This window comes from Hemiscyllium ocellatum, chromosome 14 (genome assembly GCF_020745735.1).
Source record: "Hemiscyllium ocellatum isolate sHemOce1 chromosome 14, sHemOce1.pat.X.cur, whole genome shotgun sequence".
NCBI lineage: Eukaryota > Metazoa > Chordata > Chondrichthyes > Orectolobiformes > Hemiscylliidae > Hemiscyllium > Hemiscyllium ocellatum.
The window spans coordinates 13,871,160-13,892,045 of NC_083414.1; the positions used below are offsets into that span (position 1 = coordinate 13,871,160).

Consider the following 20,886-nt stretch of genomic DNA (forward strand, 5'->3'; position numbering starts at 1 on the left):
TGCTCCAAGCCACACACCAACCTGACTGTATTACCATTCCTACACTGTCGCTGAGTATACACCCTGGAATGCCCATCTAATGCTCTTGCCCTGGATGGACTGCAATGGTTTAAGCTGGCAGCTTGCCAGGGCCTTCGCAAGACCAACTTGGGATGGGCAACCAATTCTGGCCCAACCAGAGACATCCTGATCCCATGAAAAGAAGATTGAAATGTGACACTGTGTTAGCAAAATTGAAATAGTTTGATTGATGGAAAAGATCAGATAGAGACAAAGCATCATGTCAGATATCATCATATTACATCCAGGGGAGGTGATGGTTTTGTGGTATTATCACTGGACTGTTAATCCAGAGACCCAAGTAATTTTCCAGAGACCTGGGTTCGAATCTTGCCATGGCAGACAACAGAATTAAATTTTTTTAAAAATCTGGAATTAAGAGTCTAATGATGACCATGAAACTACTGATGGTTCACACATGCCTTTTAGGCAAGGAAACTGCCATCCTTGCCTGGCCTGGACTACATGTGACCCCATACTCATAGCAATGTGGTTGACTTTTAACTGCCCTCTGGGATGCCACCAGATGCTGGCCTAGGCTGTGACTTATGCATGAATTTTTAAAAAATGTCTACACTAAATCCAACAATGAAAAGATTCTATCATCAGCTCACCAGATGTGGAACGGCACGATTCTCCGAGCAGCTTAAAGGAAGGATGGTAGACAATTAAATCTGTTTCTAATATCTGGCCCGATTCCACTCTCCCTCCACCTCAGCCTTGGGGTCACGCGTCACATTTTTGTGGATAAGGCAGAGTTGTCAAATGGAGTTTACTGAAAACCATCTGAAATTCAAGTCAGGTGTCAAAAGATTTGATGAGCTGCAGGAATCCGAGCAGTGATATCAAGAGGAAGATATATTTTCTCTCAAGCATTGACAGCTTCAAAGCTTTTTGGCATAGCCTCACAATGTTCCACCTGAAAATGTGGTTGCCACACGGGCTATTTTACCCATCCCGCGCTATACAGGTCACGTCAAGCATATTATCTGCGAGTGATCGCTGTTGGATCTCCAGAGTAGAATCCTTCCCTGCCAAGTTAACCAGATCTCCTGTAAACAATTCGCCCATGTGCAATTCTTGTATTGAAAGGATGCACTTTAGGTTTCTCAAAGCGAAAGTGTCGATGTGTACCTGGGATCGATTCCAGTTCGAGTTCCAGATGGACGGCTGTTTCTCAGCCCCCATTTTAAAAGGGATAAAAATTGTCAAATATGCGATTCAAGAAACTGGCAAAACACCTGGAATATCTCACGTAATTAAAATGGAATTTGACTTACCCAGCAATGATAAATTTGCTTGCCCAAACTGAAACAAAGAGAATTAAGTAACCAAATTGGCAAAATGGGTATGATCTTAAAATCCCAGCTGATAGAAATGTGAGTTTACTGTAAAACATTGGCTGTAATCATGGCCATATCTACCGCTATACAAAACTTCAAGCATAGGGTTAGTCCAAACTTGGAGTACTATGGTCAGATTTGAGCACACGGGCTATTTTACCCATCCCGCGCTATACAGGTGGGATACATTGGTCTGGGGGCGGGGGGGGGGGGGGGGGGGAGTACAATATGGGTTTACAAGCGTGATCCTGAACTTCAGGGGTTAAGGTATGAGGAGAGTTTATACAAATTAGGTCTGCCTTGATTAGAATGTAGCAGGTTAAGTGGTAACCTGATTAAAGTCGTTAAGATGTTGACAGGAAAAGACTGGGTAGATAAACAATTTCCACTGGTTGGGAATTCTAGAACGAGGGGACATTGTCTAAGAAATAAGGCCGGGTCTTCCAAGGGAGATGTTAGGAAGCACATAGAATTGTAGAATTGTACAGCACAGAAATAGACCCTTTGGTTAAAATCTTCCTTGCCGACCAGATATCCTAAATTAATCTAGCCCCATGTGGCCCATATCCTTCTAAACCCTTCCTATTCATGTACCCAACCAGATCCTTTTTAAATGTTGCAAATGGACCAGCCTCCACCACTTCCTCTGGCAGCTCAAACAGAGGTTTGGAACTCATTTCCACAAATGGCAGTGGATGCATGATCAGTTCTTAATTTTAAATCTGAGATAGATAGATTTTTGTTAAGCAAATGTTTTAAGGGATATGAGCCAAAGGCAAGATCACGGAGTTAAACCACAGATTAGCCATGATCTAATTGAGTGGGGAACATTGAGGGGCTGAATGGCCTATTCCTTTCACTATGTTTCTAACCCATGATCAGGCAAAAGTGAGGACAACAGATGCTGGAGATCAGAGTCTAGATTAGAGTGGTGCTGGAAAAGCACAGCAGGTCAGGCAGCATCCGAGGAACAGGAAAATCAGGAATGATGAAGGGCTTTTGCCTGAAACATCGATTATCCTGCTCCCCGGATACTGCCTGACCTGCTGTGCTTTTCCAGCACTACTCTAATTTAGATTCTAACCCATGATGCCAAGTCATCTCAGGGTTTTGTGGTTGTGTGACAGAAGGAGGTGATTCTTATCTGGCAGCAAGATAAAGACTTAAAAACCCTGGTGCCAAATGTGTACACTGCAAGAGTTCACTAAGGAGCAACTTTTTTCACGCAAAGGGTGGTGTGTGTATAGAATGAGAGGAAGTGGTGGAGGCTGGTGCAATTATAACACTTAAACTGCATCTGGATGAGTATATGAATAGGAAGGGTTTAGAGAGATATGGGACAAGTTCTGGCAAATGGGACTAGATTAATTTAGAATATCTGGTCAGCGTGAATGAGTTGGACTGAAGGGTCTATTTCTGTACAACTCTGTGACTCTATGACAAACAACTAATCAGTTAATGGATCATCTCGTCAGGTTTTCTGATTCCCTTGGTTGAAGAAAGAATAACATCCTGAAGCAACTCACTGCTGTGCTTCCAAGTTATACCATTAGGATTTCTCACACCTTCCTAGACAGAGCCGGCCTCGGTATAACATTTCACTTGAATAAGCTTCAATAATCAAACACTGTCTCCCTGAATTATCAGGCTAGACTGAAGCCTGGAGTAGGTTTTGAAACCACGTCACTCCGACTCAGAGATAAGAGTACTGAGTCAAGTTGACATAAAAGAGATCTTTGAATCCCAGAGTCTAGACTGGATTCAAAACCAGAGGGGAAAGGACCATGTTGTAGTCCACCAGCCAAGACAGAATCATTTAACAATGCTAATCAACACAGTGTTCTACACTACTCAAATTACTCCTCCAAATAGAGTGGCAGTGAAAGTGTTAAAAAGAGAAAAAAAGGAGACAGTAGGAAGCTACTGAATCCAATTTTTTCATAACAAAAGTGATGAAGGCCTGTTTTAAGACAGTTGCGTCTGTGATATATCTGAAGTGAAGCAGAGATCAGAGACACTCACAGCAATCTGGTTTCAATATGTGGCAGCCTTGCAACAGGAAATGCTGTGTCTTTCACATTGTAACTTACAATGAAAACCTTCTGAAGTCCATCTCTGAAGGAGTTTATTACTGAAACCAATTACACATGCTGTCCTCTCCCTCTATTCATCCTCCTACTGGGCAAAGGAAGTCTGAGACAAAATTAGTTCCATATTTGCCAGCCCGAACAAAGCTGGAGTATTCAGGCTCCAGATTCTGCTTAAAGGAGCACCGACGACTCATTAAGGGACCTCAATGGATGCTTTATCATGTTCTGCTATTTGACCTTTTAATTTGTTGCTACACCAAACATTAGATTGAGAATTTTCAGTTTCTTGTTCAAAGGGGTTCTGTATCCATGTGAAGTTTCTCAAATCCACAGAAAAAGAACTGCTCATGTAAAGCTAATTACAACAGGCTCAGACTCCAGAGAGAATTAAAACAAAAGAAAATTATGAAAGTGCTTTACACAAATTTACACCATTGCAAACGATATTGCGAAATTACTCAGGATGGCTTCACAGATTTACTGTCCCCTCTTCCACCCTCAAAATTTTCAACCAGTTCCTTAAACAGTAAACACTGAGCAGAGGTCAAAACTCCCCCTCAACAAATTATAAGTTGAGTAATGGTTTTCCCCATTCATAAGCACCATCATCACACTTCCATATAATCATAAGGGCTGGGTTTACCACAAGAGAGCTCCCTCATTGTGACAAATAACTTCAATAGAACGGAGAGCAGTGTATTGGATTGAAAACTGGAATCGAAACAGGTAGGAACAGGAGTAGGCTATTCAGCTTCTCAATGTTCTGCAATTCAATGAGATCATGGCTGACCTGTGGCCTAATGTCATATACCTGCCTTTGGCCCATATCGCTTAATATCTTCACTTAACAAAAATGATCTATTCTCAGATTTAAAATTAACCAACTGACCTAGCATCAAGTGCCATTTATGGAAGAGAGTTACAAAGCTCCCCCAGCATGGTGATACCATGGCTTCATAGTAATAGCTTCGAGGAGAAAGTGAGGTCTGCAGATGATGGAGATCTGAGCTGAAAATGTGTTGCTGGAAAAGCGCAGCAGGTCAGGCAGTATCCAAGGAACAGGCGATTCGACGTTTCGGGCATAAGCCCTTCTTTCATTCCTGAAGAAGGGCTTATGCCCGAAACGTTGAATCTCCTGTTCCTTGGATGCTGCCTGACCTGCTGCGCTTTTCCAGCAACACATTTTCAGCTTCATAGTGATAGCACCAACATTTTCGGATTCCTGCAAAGTTCTCAATTGGCATTATCCAAGCAAAAAAAGGTTGCATTTACTTGGTGCCTTTCTTGACTTCAGGACATTCTAGGGCACTTTACAGCCAATGGAGTACTGTTGAGACATAGTCCCCTTTACAACATGGGCAGCCAATTTGCACTAATATCACTGTGTAAACACATTGTTCTTTATTGATGTCAGTGTAGGGAGAGTAACAAGCTCCTGCTCATCTTCAGAATAGTCCCATGGAGTTTTAAAGAAACAATTCACTCTGACAGGGTGGGCAGGGCCTCAATTTAACGTTTTGTTAGAGAATGAAAGGGAAAACATTACGTTGAGGACGCAACAGCACAGCTTTAAAGAGGTTTTGCAAGAGAAACAAGTGCGAGGTGAGAGAAGATGTGAGGTCACACAGCAAGCAGTCAGAATTTGGAATGCATTGTTTGGAAAGTATGATTGTTGTTGTTGCTGCGGGGTGGGTGCAAGCTTCGAGTGAGGTATTCAAGAAGGAATTGGATGGTTATTTAAATGGAACTGACATGCTGGTTACAGGCAAAAGGCAGGGGCTTGGCACTAAATCAAAACGCTCAGAGAGCTGATGGGACGAATGGCCTTCTTATGCAATGTAGTGATTCTCTGATGTGAGGAAGGGAGACCATGTTTCCATCAATTAACTCATCCAATAAATTGGCAATGTCCAAGCTTTTGTTCACAGGCCACTTGGAACATAAGAATAGGAGCAGGAGTAGGCAATTCAGAGTCTTGAGCATGCTACACTATTTGATACAATCATGACAGATCTCACCTCGGCCTCAACTCTACTTTCCTGCCCACTCCTCATAACCATTTAATCCACCAATAATTAAAAACCTGTTTGTCTTGTCCTTAAATTTGTGCAGTGTCCCAGATCCATTGCACTCTGGGGAAAGAGAGAGAGAGAATTGTTGGCCACTGTATAGTTCCAATCAAACGTTTTCACTAATTGGAGAAACTGGTAGATGAGGGAGTTGAACTGAGAGAAACAATTCCCAATGTGCGTACCTGTGCCTCTGCCTCTCTGCTGATTTCAACCCCCACACATCATGTTGAACTCACTTGTTTCCAACTGTCCTGATGTTATCAACAACCACTGTTTGATACGAGTAAAAAATGAGGTCTGCAGATGCTGGAGATCACAGCTGAAAATGTGTTGCTGGTCAAAGCACAGCAGGCCAGGCAGCATCTCAGGAATAGGGAATTCGACGTTTCGAGCATAAGCCCTTCATCAGGAATGAGAGAGAGTAGCCAAGCAGGCTAAGATAAAAGGTAGGGAGGAGGGACTTGGGGGAGGGGTGATGGAGGTGGGATAGGTGGAAGGAGGTCAAGGTGAGGGTGATAGGCCGGAGTGGGGTGGGGGCGGAGAGGTCAGTAAGGAGATTGCAGGTTAGGAGGGCGGTGCTGAGTTGAGGGAACCAACTGAGACAAGGTGGGGGGAGGGGAAATGAGGAAACTGGAGACTGTTTGATTAAAAGTATTAATTTAATATAAAGATTAAGGAAAAATGAGCATGGGGGTAGACTGTGACTCATTAATTGGTTAAAATTAGCTAAACATTCTGATCCTGAAGCTCTCCAATTGTTACTTTGAAGCTAACAGAATATAAAACTCCCCAAGATTCCCCAAGAATAAAATCACAAATCTCCTTGAAACAACTTTGTTTCCAAAGTCCAAACCATGGTTTTACTACTTTATTTCTCCCAACAGATAGTTTGGAAACGTGTTAATGCCTTTTGGAATTTACTAAGCAAAAGTGTCATGGAAGCAGGTACAAAATTAACTTTCACGGTTGGAAATCTTCTTGAAACCAAAAAAGTTGTTGGACCATCAGAAAAGAACATTGCTTCGGGATTGATTGAAAACCTCCTTCAAACAGATAGCACAGGTATGATGGGCTGAATAGCTTCATAGTGTTCACATGATTCGATGGGAGCCCCTCAAACTTTTAAGGTCAAACCATAAGTTCAGCCACTGGACTCACTTGCTGCATTAGTCTCACAGAATTATAAAACTTTATGGCTTAGAAGACCATTTGGTCCATCGTGTTTGTGCTTGCTTAAAAAGTCAGCCTTTGAGGCAGGAGGATTCGAGTAGGAGAACAAGCAGAGTTGCTGCAATTATACAGTCCTTTGCACAGGCCACATCCGAAATGTTGTGTTCAGTTTTAAACTTCTTATCTGAAGAAGGACGTTCTTACTACAGTGCACTGAAGGTTCACCAAATTGATTCCTTGGAATGACAGGACTGATGTATGAGGAGAGATTACGTTAGGATTATATTCACTGGAGTTTCAAAGAATGGTGGGGGTGGGGGTGGAAATTGCATAGAAATGTATAAAATACTAACAGGAAGAGACAGGTTAGATGCAGGATGGATGACCCTGATGCTGGGGCACTCCAGAATCGAAGGTCATAGCTTAAGGATAAGACATAGACCTTTCAGGTCTGAGATGAGGTGAAACGTCTTCCTTTAGAGTACAGTGAGCCTGGAGCGTTCACTGCCACAGAAAGTGGTTGAAGTCAAAATGTAATGTGTTTTCAAGGAGGTAGCTATAGCTCTTGGGGCTAAAAGGATCAAGGGATATTGGGGGACGGAGATGAGGCTCAATGATTAGCCACGATTATATTAAATGGTGGAGCAGGCTCAAGGAGTGAAATGGTCTGCTCCTGCTCCTATCTTCTATGTTAAAAAAAATGTTATCTAACCTGACTTCACTTCTCAGCTGTTCCCCATAGCCATGCAAGTTACATCACCTCAACTGCAAATCAAATATTTTTTGAGGGTCTGTCCCTAATACCCTTTTAGGCAGCAATACCCATTAGCCTCTTAGTGAAAATATTTCTCCTTAGCTCCCTTCTATTCCTTCCATCAATTTTTAAAATCATAGGTTATTTGACACAATGAGAGATGGAACAAATTTGTTCTCTCCTAAGTCTGAAGAAGAATCGATGTTAAGGAGCAGGGGCTAGGATAAGGCAAAAAAGTAAATCGTATGTCAGGTACAGGGAATGTAATACTAGATTGAACACAAGAACTTTAAAAAAATAGCGAAATAAAGAGTCTTGTCTACGAAGGGAGCCTTGTCCTTCCTCCATCCCTATGTTATATACAATTTTTCTAACATCACCAACAGCCCCCACCCCCACCCTTAGCCTCCTCTATTTCAAAGACAACAACCTCAGCCTACCCAATCTTTCTTCCACTCCAGACAACACCCTTATGAATCCCCTCTGTACCCTCTCTATAGTGCCACCACTTCCTTCCTATATTATAGTGATCAGAATTGTACAGATTACTCTAGCTTTGCTCTAACTAATGTCCCAGCATCACATGCTTGGTCTTATACTCGAGGCCTTAGCTAATGAAGGAAAGTGTCCCATATTGCTTCTTAACCAGGTAATCAGAAGATCTTGCTACCTTCAGGGCACTGTGCACAAATACTCCAAGGTCCCTCTGTTCCTCATGTCAGTACATCACCATTTACTGTGTATTCCCTTGCTATCCCCAGAATGCAATACCTTGCATATTTCTTCCTTTTGAATTGCATTTTTCTCTTCCCTGCCTATTTGACCAGTCCATTGATATCGTTTTGCAGTGACCAGCTTTATTCCTCACTGTCAGCCACATGGCTAATTTTTCTAACATAAGCAAACTTCTTAATGGTAGCTGCTGTACTTATGCCCAAAAGAGTGATATATACTACAAAAAGCGTGGGATCAAGTACTGATTTCTGCAGAATCCCACTGGAAATAGCCATCCGGTCAGTCCAGCTGGTTAGAGCCTCCACTATTTCCTCCTTTGCTTTCTTAACAGCTTGTGATACATTTCATCCGGACTTGGCATCTATCTACTTTCAAAGTTGTCGAATCTCTTAAATATTTTCTCTTTCACAATGTTTATCCCATCCAATATTTCTCTTTGATATCCTCTTTGAGAGCAGTATCTGCTTTGACCCCCCACTTCTGTAAAAACAGATGCAAAGTTTCAGAAGTGTGCCCATATTTTCCACCTCCATACAGAAATTATTTTTTTTTGTTCTTTAATAGTTTCCGCTCTTTCCTTAATTATTCTTCTCCCTTTTATGTATTTTGGGAACATCTTTGGGTATTTCTTGATTTAACTTGATAATACATTTCTCATGCCCTGTCTTTGGATCTCTATTTTCATTTTAAATTTCACCCACACTTTCTCTATTCCTCTAGGAATTCTGAATTATTGAGTTCCCTGTACCTGATGTAAGATTTCTCTTGTGGAACAATCCAGAGTGAGAGATCATAGTCTGAGGTTAAGGGTGACAGGTTGAAAACAGAGAGGAAGAGAAATTACTTCTCTCAAATGGTCACACAGTGTGGTGGACATTGGGACACTGAATAAATCTAAGGAAGAGATGGCCAGATTTGTAATTAATAATGAGTTGAAGTTTTATGGGCAGCAGGCTGCAAAGTGGAATTGAGGTCGAGATGACGTAAGCTATAATAAAATTGTCTACTTTAGTTCCTGGTTCTTAAGACCTTTTTGCCTTACCCAACTTGTGCTACTTGACATCCAAGGTGCTCGAGATTTAGGGGTTTTTGCGGGAATAAATTTATCTTGAACCCTCAGTATGTCCATTTTCAATTCTCTCCACTGCTTGAGGAATGGTTTACTTTCACCTGGCTGTTTCCAATCTATGTTGGCTGAAATACATTTCAGAACTGAGATCTGTCTTTCCCTTACTGCTCTTTTAGACTAGAATAGATTCCCTACAGTATGGCTACAGATCCTTCAGCCCAACAAGTCCACACTGACCCTCCGCAGAGCAACCCACCCAGACTCATTCCCCATATTCACCCTATGGGCAATTTAGCATGACCAATTCACCTAACCTGCACATCTTTGGATTGTGGGAGGAAACGGGAGCACCCGGAGGAAACCCACGCAGACACGGGGAGAATGTGCAAACTCCACACAGGCAGTCACCCAAGGCAGGAGTCGAACCTGGGTCCCTGACGCTGTGAGGCAGCAATACTAACCACTGTGCCACCGTGCTGCCCTCCTATTTGTAACTGTGCTAAATCTTATTGAATTTTGATCATTACTATCAAAAGGCTCTCCCATGGAAATCAATCTCGTCAGCAATCTCTCAATCTGTGTCAATGTCTGATTTCATTTTTATCAAGCATGAATAATGACTCTTTCCCATAGATACACTTAAAATGTTCCTGAAATGTATGTGTGTAGCTCTTCCTCTATATTTTTAGATTCCTGTATGCATCTACAAGTGTGTGCACTAGTACATGTATCCGTGCATGTATGTCTCTCTCTATCCCCCTTCAGCCTTTTATTACATTTTTGAAATATTTGGCTCAAAACTTTAAGATGCTTTCAGATATTGTACCTGAATATCGCTTTCTATTTGGCCTGGGACCCAGAACCACAGAGCCTGAAAGCTGGCATGTTGATATGCTCAGCATGTTTTGTTTCAGATTGACAGTGAAATATTTTGGCAAGTACAGATGAGTGCTTCCATCTGAATGCTATTACAGTCCTCACTACAACAGGGACACTGATGTAACCATTCAGTGTAGTTTGATCCTTTGCCTGAGTCCAGCTGTTAACTTTTTCTGTGTGCATGTGTATGCTTCATGGAAATAAACCTTTACTTCTGGGGTCTTAGAAAGGGATTTTAATTAGGCTGTGCCAGCCAACTATTAGTCCAGTTCCAGTCATAAACTTCCATTTTGTTATCTGAGTCTACTTAGTACTTTCATTCTGATTCAATTATACTGTAACGCAAATGGATTTTTCTGTCATTCAGTAATGGAGTGATTTTTTTTTACCTGGGTTATATATCTGGGGTAATGGTGACATGGGCAATAATCAGCCTGAAATCCAATCACTACTGTTGCATGATAACTGCAGTAAATTAGCCCGAAAGCATGAAACTGATCTCTACCCTCCCGGGATGTGACTGCGTTTTACAAACCCACTGGCTCTCCTTCTGGTGACCCTCTATCTGCTAACTAATTTAACCCTGCGGGTGCCCTGTGCAGTTAAAGAGCAATAGCCCCTAGTTGCCTTCCACGGAACGCACTCTCCCCTCACCTTGAAACAACCTCATCATGGTTCAAGCTCCAAGTTTAGCTGGCTCTGCCTGCAAAAGGCTGGACGGTAGCAGTTGTAAAGCCATTACCTAATGCAACATCTGCTGCTGCCTCTGCACCAGAGTATGCAAGTAGACAGGCCCAAAAGCTTGGGCCCAAGTTAATCCATCCATTTGCTGAAAGTGTATCTTAAAAAACGATGCACTCAGAAGGAACAATTCGGAGGGAAATGATGAGAAGTCCAGTCTTTCACCACAATACGCAAGACTCTATCATCCGCCCTCCCTCAAGTGTTCCTCCTTTTGTCCTCGCTATCCTTTTGCATCTCCTGCTCACTTATGTGAAAACTAATCTGAACGGATTCTGAGTGCACTGTCTGATCGTTTAATCACTTCTGTAGCGCTGTTGCTGAGTTGTCAAACACAATTCAAGAAACTAACATTATTAACTCGACAGCTGACAGGAGGGAAAACATGACAGGTCAGAAAGGTTTGAAAATACGGTGGACAAGATGAAACATGTTCATGGGATAGTCCATGAATGGAATGTCCAAATGATGGCATGCACAGAGTAAGGAGAAAATCATAGTGAAAGAGAACATGTTTAAATAAGAACTGTCTCCGTTTGAATTGGAACTGTTATAACTGTAGCAGAGAAAATAACAGCTCTCTCATCCATTTAAAGATGTATTCTGTATTTGATATTAAATGAATGGTTTTACAATTTGAAAATAGGTCTTTACAATAATGCAATGTATTTGAATAGCACCCTTAGTGCAATAAATGCCCCAGGGTGCTCATCCTAGAGTCATACAGCATTAAAAACAGGACCTTCAACCCATCACGTCCACGCTGACCAACAAGCACTAACCTGCATTACCCCATTTACCTGCACTTGGTCCACAGCTTACTATGCCCCAACAGTTGAAGTGCTCATCCAGATGCTTCTTAAATGTTGTGATAATACCTGCCTCCATACCCTCTTAGGCACCATGTTCCATATTTCTACCAACCTCTGGGCAAAAATGGTTTTCTCAGACGTCCACTAAATCATTTAAACTCCTATCCATAAACTTATGCCCTCTAGTCTTAGATACATCTGTCACAGTGACAAGATTCTCACAGACTACTCTATGTAGAACCACAGAAATGATACAACACAGAAAGGGGTCATTTACATCATATTGTCCATGCCGACTCAAACACACCAAGATGTCTTTTCTAATCCAATCTTCCTGCACATGGCCCATTGCCTCGACCATCAACTCAGGCAGCAAATTCTACACACACCCCATCCTCTATGTAAAAACCCTCTTCCTCATGTCCCCTCCAATTCTTCTGCTACTTAGCTTGAATCTATGACCCCTGCTTTTTGAAGTCTCAAAGGCAGTGTGGAAGCAGGCCATCGAGCCCACATCCACCCAGGCTCACCCCATCCCTATAACCCTAACATTTCCCACGGATGATCCACCTGGCCTGCACATCCCTGGACATGATTGGAAATTTAGCATGGCCAATTCACCCGAACTTGTACGTTGCCAGATCGTGGGAGGAAACCAGAGAACCTGGAGGAAACTCATGCAGACATGGGGAGAATGCACAGAATCCAGTGAGTCAGTTGCCCCAGGTTCGAACTGAACCTCAGTCCCTGGCACTGGGAGGTATCAGTGCTATTCACTGAGCCACTGTGTTCCCGGCAAAGGGAAATAGGTTCCTCCTGTCCACTTTCTCTATCTGTCAGACTTCATTGAGGCTAATCTATGATGCTGGAACATTAGGCTTAAAGGAGCCAGAGTGTATTGCATTGGGAGTGTGAGCTGGTACTAGGGAATAGAGTATGTGGAATGGGGTGGAAACATGGAAGCAATAGGAGTCAAGAACAATGATTTGTTGAGGGGAGGCTATAGCAGAACAGTATTGTTACTAGACTAGTAATCCAGAAACCCAGGAAATGAACAGAGGACATTTTGGAGCTAAATTCTACAGGCAGCATCCACATTATGGAGCAATGGTAGTGTTGTGGTAATGCCACAGGAATCGTAATTCAGAATCCCAGGCTAATGTTCAGAGAGCATGGGATGGAATTTAAATGTAATAAAAATTGGGAATTAAGAAGTCTAATGATGACTGTGAAAAAGAAGTCATATGGCATCAGGTCAAATGTGGGCAAGGAAATCTTCTGCTGATTACCCTGTAGCACCCTCTCTTGGCTGACAACTCAGTGTTCTTCCATGCTGTACCATTTGGGGGCAGCATTGAGGATGGCATTGAGGATGGCAAGGGCACAGAATGTGGTCTGGGTGGGTGACTGCAATGTCCACCATCAAAGGCAGCTCTACAGCACAACTACTGACTGAGATGGGTGAGTCCTAAAAGTCCTAAACATCTGCTAGACTAGTTTGATAGTACATGGGATGGTACCAATGAAAGAGAAAAACATACTTGCAGTCAAGGATGGTGCTAGCACTGGATAATGAGCTGGGTGCCAACAGTGCGCACATAGGCATTGACCACACATCTTGTGGTAATTCACTGAGTATGAGAACTCGGGAACAGATTCGGTCAAGATGACAAAGTGGAATATATTGATCCGCTGCTATTTCACACAGAGGAGTGATTAGTTGAGGTTTATTCAATTAGTATTTCAGACAATGGGAATCGCTTTTTTGTGAAGGGAGAATGTAAGGTACTGTCAAGGACTTTTTTATTCATTCCTGCGATAAGGGCATCATTGCCAATCCCAACAGTTATCACTTGTATCTAAGTATGCTCTGAATGACAATAATTGGCTTGGCCACTGAATAGGACAGTGAAAAGTGAACCACTTTTCCATGACTCTGGTGGCCAGAAAAGGACGGCAGACTTTCCTCTTTAAATGGCATGAGTGAATCAGCTGAGGTTTTACACCAATCTGGTCGTTCCATGGTCACTATTACTGAAACAGGCATTCTTATCCAGGTTCACTGAATTCAACTGAAATTCCCCAATTGTCATGGAGAGATTTAAACTTGTGTTTGAGGATCATTGGTCCACGTCTTTGTATTACTCGCCTTTTTAATTTCAAATTTTTACCCCAATATCATAACCATTGTGCTACCTGACAAGGCTGTCAAGAGTCAGAGGTAGAGGTATTAAGCCACGGTTAATGGTTAACATGTGGCTTATATTGTTTAAGAAGGAGATAGATTTTTAATGAACAATTGGTTGAAGGGCCATGGAGGATGGGCAAGCAAGCAGAGTTGAAGCTGAGATTATATTAGCCATGATTTTATTAAATGGCAGAGCCTGCTCAAGGAGCTAAATTGACACTCCTACTCCTAGTTCTTGTGTTCTTTAGTTCTGATACAGAGTCCAGAATATTAGAAAATTGAGGGATTCCAACATTTTGAGAGCCAGGAAAGAACGACAGGACAAACAGAGAACACTGTGGTCCATTGGAATTTATTATGATGGTTAATCTTTGGGAATCTGTTTGATGCATTGGAATTTATAGTTTGGAGTCCGGGGGTGACTGCAGAACTGGAGAGAGCCTCATTAGTAGCGTGCAGTTCAACATTTGCACTGTTTACTTCTGCGCTACGTGACCATCTGTCCCAGTCCATCAGTTACATGTTATAGTTTCACAGAGGCTATCATTTTAATCATCCTCTAGAAATGATGTAACTGACTCCAGGCAGCTGAGAAGTACCATGACTTGGTACAAAAGTACATAGTTAGCTGCAAAAATAAAAATACTGGCTGGGGGAGAGAACGTGTAATATTCTCTCCAGTGAACAAAGCAGAAATGAGACACAAGTAACTGAAGCACAGCCTTTTTAGCATAATAACTGCTAGAGTTGCCGTGGAAACAAGAGGACCAAGCCTCAGGTGGGTCACTTTGCATAACAGGTGCTGCAAACAAAGCGATTGGAAGCTGATTTAGTTTGAATCAACAGTGTGTCAGGAGAAGGCTGAGACTAGGATCTTGAGGTTTCTGCCTCAGTACAACTCAGCAGACCCCTCCACACATTCTACACTAGCTTTCAGAGGGAGAAGATGCAACTGCACCAGGTCCATAAGGCCCCAGCAATTAGGCCCGATCAAACATAGTTGTACACAGTTACCATGCAATGGACCTTGTTATCTGAGAACAGGGTGTCTTCTGTAGATATTGTACGCTGGTGTATTCTCTCCCACTAATCACTAGATAAGCTCACGACAAAGGGAGTGATGACAACAACCTACCTCAAACAACCCTTACCTCGTACTGGTACCTAGTACATACTGCTAAAGGTAGCAAATACCACAAAGTATCAACAACGATCATTAGGAAAAACACCACAGGAGCTTGTGGAAAATTAGAGAGATGTCCAACAGACTAATCAAGCAAGAACCTGACACAGAATCATACCATACTGCCAATATCCCAGGTATGCCCTTCGCCATCCTTCAGTACGTCCAGTCCCACCAACACAGGTGATGGCACAGTGCTGTACAGTTGGGAGAGGGCTGACTGGGAGTCCTCAGCATTGACTATGGACCCCATGAAACCTCATGGCATCAGGTCAAAAACTCCTGTTAATAACCAAATACTGCAGGCCTGCATAATCCCTCACCTTTCAACCCTGATGAATCAGTACCATTGGATGAAGCACTAAAGGCGAAAAATGCCCAGAATGTACAGTGAGTTGTAGAGTCAGTACCACTGATGGGCAGTAACTCACCAAGTGTTTTTTGACAACACTTTCCAAATCAATGACGTGCACCATTGAGAAGGTAATACGCCAACAGATACATGGGATTGTCACCACCTGCAAGCTCCCCTCTAATTCATACACAATGCTGACTTGGAACTATAACCATCATTCCCTCACTGACACTGGGTCAAAGTTCAGGACTTCCCTTACTAACAGCATTGTGGGTGTACCTACATCAAACAGACTGCAGCAGTTCAAGGAGGCTGCTTACCACTACCCTCTGAGGGGTGATTAGAAATGGGGTAGTAAATACCGGCCTAGCCAATGGTGGCCATATCCCATGAAAACATTGGGCTCACATAGGAAGAATGCTTATTATGTGCAATACTCGACCATCAGTCACTGCCAGAAGAAAAGATAAAAAAGAAAAGATAAAAAAGTAAAGTCGTGCATGTTGTTTGTGCTTTTCATGATTACCAGATATTTCCACAGTGTGTTACAGTCAATGGCTACACTGTTGAATTGTAGCATGTGTTGTAATGCAGGAAACGTGGCAGCTAGTTGCGCACAGTGAACTCCTACAAACAGCAACATGATAATGTGATAATCTGTTTTTATGATGTTCACTGAGGGAAAAATATTGGCCGGGAATAGTTCTTCTGTTTTTTTTAAAATAAACTTTTCTTTTATAAAGTTGTTCACTGGAAGTAGGTGTCACTAGCTTGGTATTTCACATCTCCAATTGCCCAGAGTACAGTTAAGACACAACTACATTGCGGTGGGTCTAGAGTGCCATTTAATCCAGGTCAAGTGTGAAGGGAAGATTTCTTTCCCTAAAGGACATTATTGATGAGTTTTTACAAGTGGTCCCACAGTCGCCATTGTGCTCGCTATTTGATTTTTCAGGATTTTTTTCATTGTGAAATTTGATTTCAATCTGCTATAGAGGGTTTTAAACCATGTCTCTTTTGGATTACTAGTTCAGTGAATTTTTACACCACCTCCACTTTCAAACTAGTACCATTGAATGTTTATAGGCAGAACTGGGTACTGCAGATGCTGGAGATTAGAGTTAAGATTAGAGTGGTGTTGAAAAAGCACAGCAGGTCAAGCAGCATCTGAGGAGCAGAAAAATCGACGTTTCGGGCAAAAGCCCATCATCAGGAATGAGTCCACCCGAACAGGCCGATGAGACCAATTGATTTAATGTCTTGAATAAAGGCAAAGTGCTGCTGGAAATCTGAAAAAAATTCATAGAATGCTGGTGAAACTCAGCAGGTCTGGCAATATCTGCGGAGAGAGAAATGGAATGAACAGTTTGACTCCAGTATGACTCTTCTTCAGAGTTAACGTCTCAACTGAAAGAGGGCAACTTTGACAACACAGCACTCCTTCAGTATTGCACTGGAGTGTCAACCACAATTTTATTCTGGAGATCTTGAGTTGAATTTGAACTTGGAACCCGTGACTTCACAGCAAGAGTACTACCCACACCAAGCCACAAGAGAAGACCAATTAGCCCTAATGCTTTTAAACATAGCCGACATGTACTGCACTCTTAGTACCTTATTTTTGCCTCTTCCTTCCATAAACTGCACTATTACTTCCATTTGCCTCAGGAACAGGCTGAGCATTCCACATGATGTTGGCTGAAGTTGAGACTGAAATTTGGCTTATTCAGTTATAGACTCAGTGTCGTAGAGATGATCCTCCAGGATCAACTCATCTAGGCTGACCAGATATCCTAAAATTTAATCTAGTTCCATTTGGTCCATATCCCTCTAAATCCTTCCTACTCATGCACCCATCTAGTTGCCTTTAAATGTTGTAATTGCACCAGCCTCCACCACGTCCTCTGATGTCTCATTCCAAACATGCACCACTCTCTGTGTGAAAAGGTTGCCCCTCAGGTCCTTTTTAAATCTTTCCCCTCTCACCCTAAACCTATGCCTTCTAGTTTTGGATTCCCCCACCCCAGAGAAAAGACCTTGACTATTTACCCTAACCATGCCCCTCATGATTTTATAAACCTCTATAACGTCAAAGCTCAGCCTCCAATACTTCTGGAAAGCAGCCGCAGCCTATTCAGCCTCTCCCTGTAGCTCAAATCCTCCAACCCTGGCAACAACCTTGTGAAGCTTTTGTCAATCCTTTCAAGTTTCTTCCAGAGATGCAGGGCATTACTTTGTGACAAAGTAAACTCATACTCCCAGGATTGGATACAGATGCATTTTCTTCCACCCAGTCTCTCTGCTGCTGCTGGCTTTCAGTGAACTGCATCGGACCCCAGAGTTCAAAGGGCAGGAGCCAGCTGGAGTCTTCTCAAAGCTAAATCAGGTCAGTCTGTTCCTGTGAGAAACCTGAGTAATATCAGATGGTGATGGGACAATGCCAGTACTGAGCTGTCAGGACTCTGCTCAGCTGTTGTCTGTTCATCCTTATGTAAAGTTGAGACACAAACATGCGAGTAAACTATTATATATTTGCAATGGGGTTTTAAAACCAATTATTTTCTGATGCTGTGGCCTGTGGATGTGAGAATACAGCTCAGGCCAAAGCTCGTGTGGCAGTGTTGAGAGCGTCACACTTTCTTGTGTTGGCTACCTTATTTCCTACATTATTGAAATGATACTTCAAAATGATTGTTGTAAGGTGCTTAATTGATACGTCCTGAGGTTATGAAAGGTTGTTACATAAATGTAAGTCTTTCTCTTTCCTCAAGGTTAATCCAAAGCCATTTTCCAACAGCAGAATTGATCATGGATTGAATTTGTTACATAATACAGGATGATATATTTAACCACCGAGCCATTGTGGCATTCATTCTATCAAACTGCGCAGTATTCCTGTAATTCATATTACTTTTTGAGTAAACATGTTTGTAACCTGTAAGGTACAGCCTTCTGGATGGAACATAACACACTGGCACCATCTGCACATCCATCTGGCATTGAAGGGTCACCACAACAGATTTACTTTTAAATGATCCCAAACAGAAGTCCTAATGTGATATTATCAGGAAAAGGCACATCTGTGCTCAGGTCACAGTGCTCTTGCACCTCTTCCTGTGCAACAGACAGATCACAAATTACCTGGCTCACATGACACTTGGCAGATGGGTGTCAAGTTTAATAACACTGTGGTCGGAACCCATATACGGTAGAACACTGGCAATTGCAGGGTGTGAATTCTCAGAAAATCTCAAATGATGATTTTCATAAATGGCAAACAAACTGAACTATGGATGTGCAGTACAAAACATAAATAGTGTATACCTTCTACACCACAACTTTAGTGCTTTTCTTCAAAATGGTGGATTAGTGAAGGCTTGACTCACAGTGGATGAACAGGCAGCTCACTGTCACCTTTTCTAGGGCAATTAGGGACAGGCAACAAATGATAACCTAGCTAGTGAGGCTCAAATCCCCTGAATGGATGAAACAAAAGGACAAGGAGAAAGTGAGGACTGCAGGTGCTGGAGATCAGAGTCGAGAGTCTGATGCTGGAAAAGCACACAGCAGGTCAGGCAGCATCCAAAGAGCAGGAGAATCGACGTTTCTGGCATAAGCCCTTCATCAGGAAGCTGCCTGACCTGCTGTGCTTTTCCAGCACCAGACTCTCGACTCTAATTAGAAAGGTTTGTTGTAGCAACAGCAGCTCTGCTCAGGGGAAATTATTCAAACCCTTAACATTACATCTCAATAGGAATTTGTTCAACAGTCCTCTCGCCAGTAATGATACTGGAGAAAAGAAGAGTTCAGGCCTATAATTCTTATATTGGTGGAATACATTATGTTCAGTTTAGTAAGATGGCCTTGTTAAAAATCCTAGAAACTGTGGGAATTGTCACACTAAAGAAATGGAAGCTGAATGCACAGGGACCCTTATCAAATCTGATCACCAAATTGTTGGTACTATTGCAATCAGATGTGTCAGTTTATTCTTAAGTCAAACACAACTTTTTTTTCAATTGCATTAAAACAAAATACTGCAGATGCTGGAGATTTAAGCCGAAAGTGGTGGAGATACTCAGTAAGTCTGGCAGCATCTGTGGAGAAATAAACTAAATTACCGTTTTGAGTCCAACATGTTTCTTTTTTTTTAAGAATTTCTTTTGATTTTTACGTCTTTCATCAACCACAGTTCAACATTGTGTTAACACAACCTCAATAAATTTCAATGTCCAATTAGGACAAAAATTAAAGGTAAATTCTTTCCCTAAAAGACTAACAGACCCTGCAAATCCATGCTAAATGGTCAGGGCAATTTTACATGTGACAAACAAAACAACAACCTCTGGAATCCACACAGAGATTGAACAACAAAGATCAATCATTCACTAAAAATACTCCAGACTCCCGTAGGTTCAAATCCTCTTGTCTCCTATTCTGGGATTTCTAGCTATTTATGAGTCAGGACGGGTTGTGTAAATTGCTGTCTCCAGTCACTCAAGCAGCATGGTTGCCTAGAAACAGAGTCTACTAATAGGGTGGAATTAGCAGTGTCTGATGATACCTTTTGGGCACGCACACACATATTCTGCCACACGATAACAATGTGTGTGGTAAGGCAGAACAAAGGTAAATCACACCAGCTCTTGTACTCATTGCAAAGGGAGCCCCTCAGCTGTTCAGTAAAAATTACGTCAAAGCGTTTGGGTTTAACAAGATTAAATGGAGGACCTAATCCTCTCCTAAATGCTCAAGGTGCTGAAGGTTGTTTCGTGGGGTTCATCAGTCAAGACCTGTGGCAGATGGCGAGGGGTTCGTCACACCTTGTTTAAACAAGGGCTGAGGGAGACCCACTTACCTTCTGTTTGCCAGCTGGGACAGGCTCAGAGAAAGCATAAAAAGGCAAGGCCAAGTTGATGAAGCCATTCCTGTAGGCCGTTATCGGCTTGTCACCCTGCACAACCTTGTACAGCTCCAAACACACCAGACCGACGATTGCAGCTGTTGTGGTGGCAATGGCTGGGATAATCCTTCCGGCAATCAGTTTGCTCTGAAACATAAAGTAATAAAACAGAGGTTAAAACGATTGGCCTACCGTGGTAAACATATCCACTGGCTACTGTTTACCTGCTAGCTGTGGCTCAATGGTAGCATCCTTATCCGAGAGACAGAATGTTACACGTTCAAGTCTCCACCCTGAATATGGCACAGGCACCATATCAAATCTAGCCTTGCAGTGTAACATTGAGGGAGTGCTGGCCTGTTGGTGATGCTATCTTCTGAATGAGACATAAAAGCAGGGCCTTCTGGGAGGATGTGAAAGACCCAGGATTCTCTACTTTGAAGAGGAATGGTGGACTTCTCTCTAATGTCCTGTATGGTATTTATTCCCAAACTCATAATCATGTGGTCGTTTGTGTCAGAATGCTGTGCAC

At 42.4% G+C, this 20,886-nt stretch overlaps 1 protein-coding gene across 1 annotated transcript in view; it reads right to left on the bottom strand.

Moving 5' to 3' along the window:
- Nucleotides 1-20,886, bottom strand: part of uba1 (ubiquitin-like modifier activating enzyme 1) — a 290,553-nt gene that overhangs the window by 77,720 nt on the left and 191,947 nt on the right. Inside the window, exon 22 of the mRNA XM_060835388.1 lies at nt 20,310-20,501. Within this exon, the coding sequence (XP_060691371.1) occupies nt 20,310-20,501 (192 nt within the window). The remainder of the gene's footprint in view (nt 1-20,309; nt 20,502-20,886) is intronic.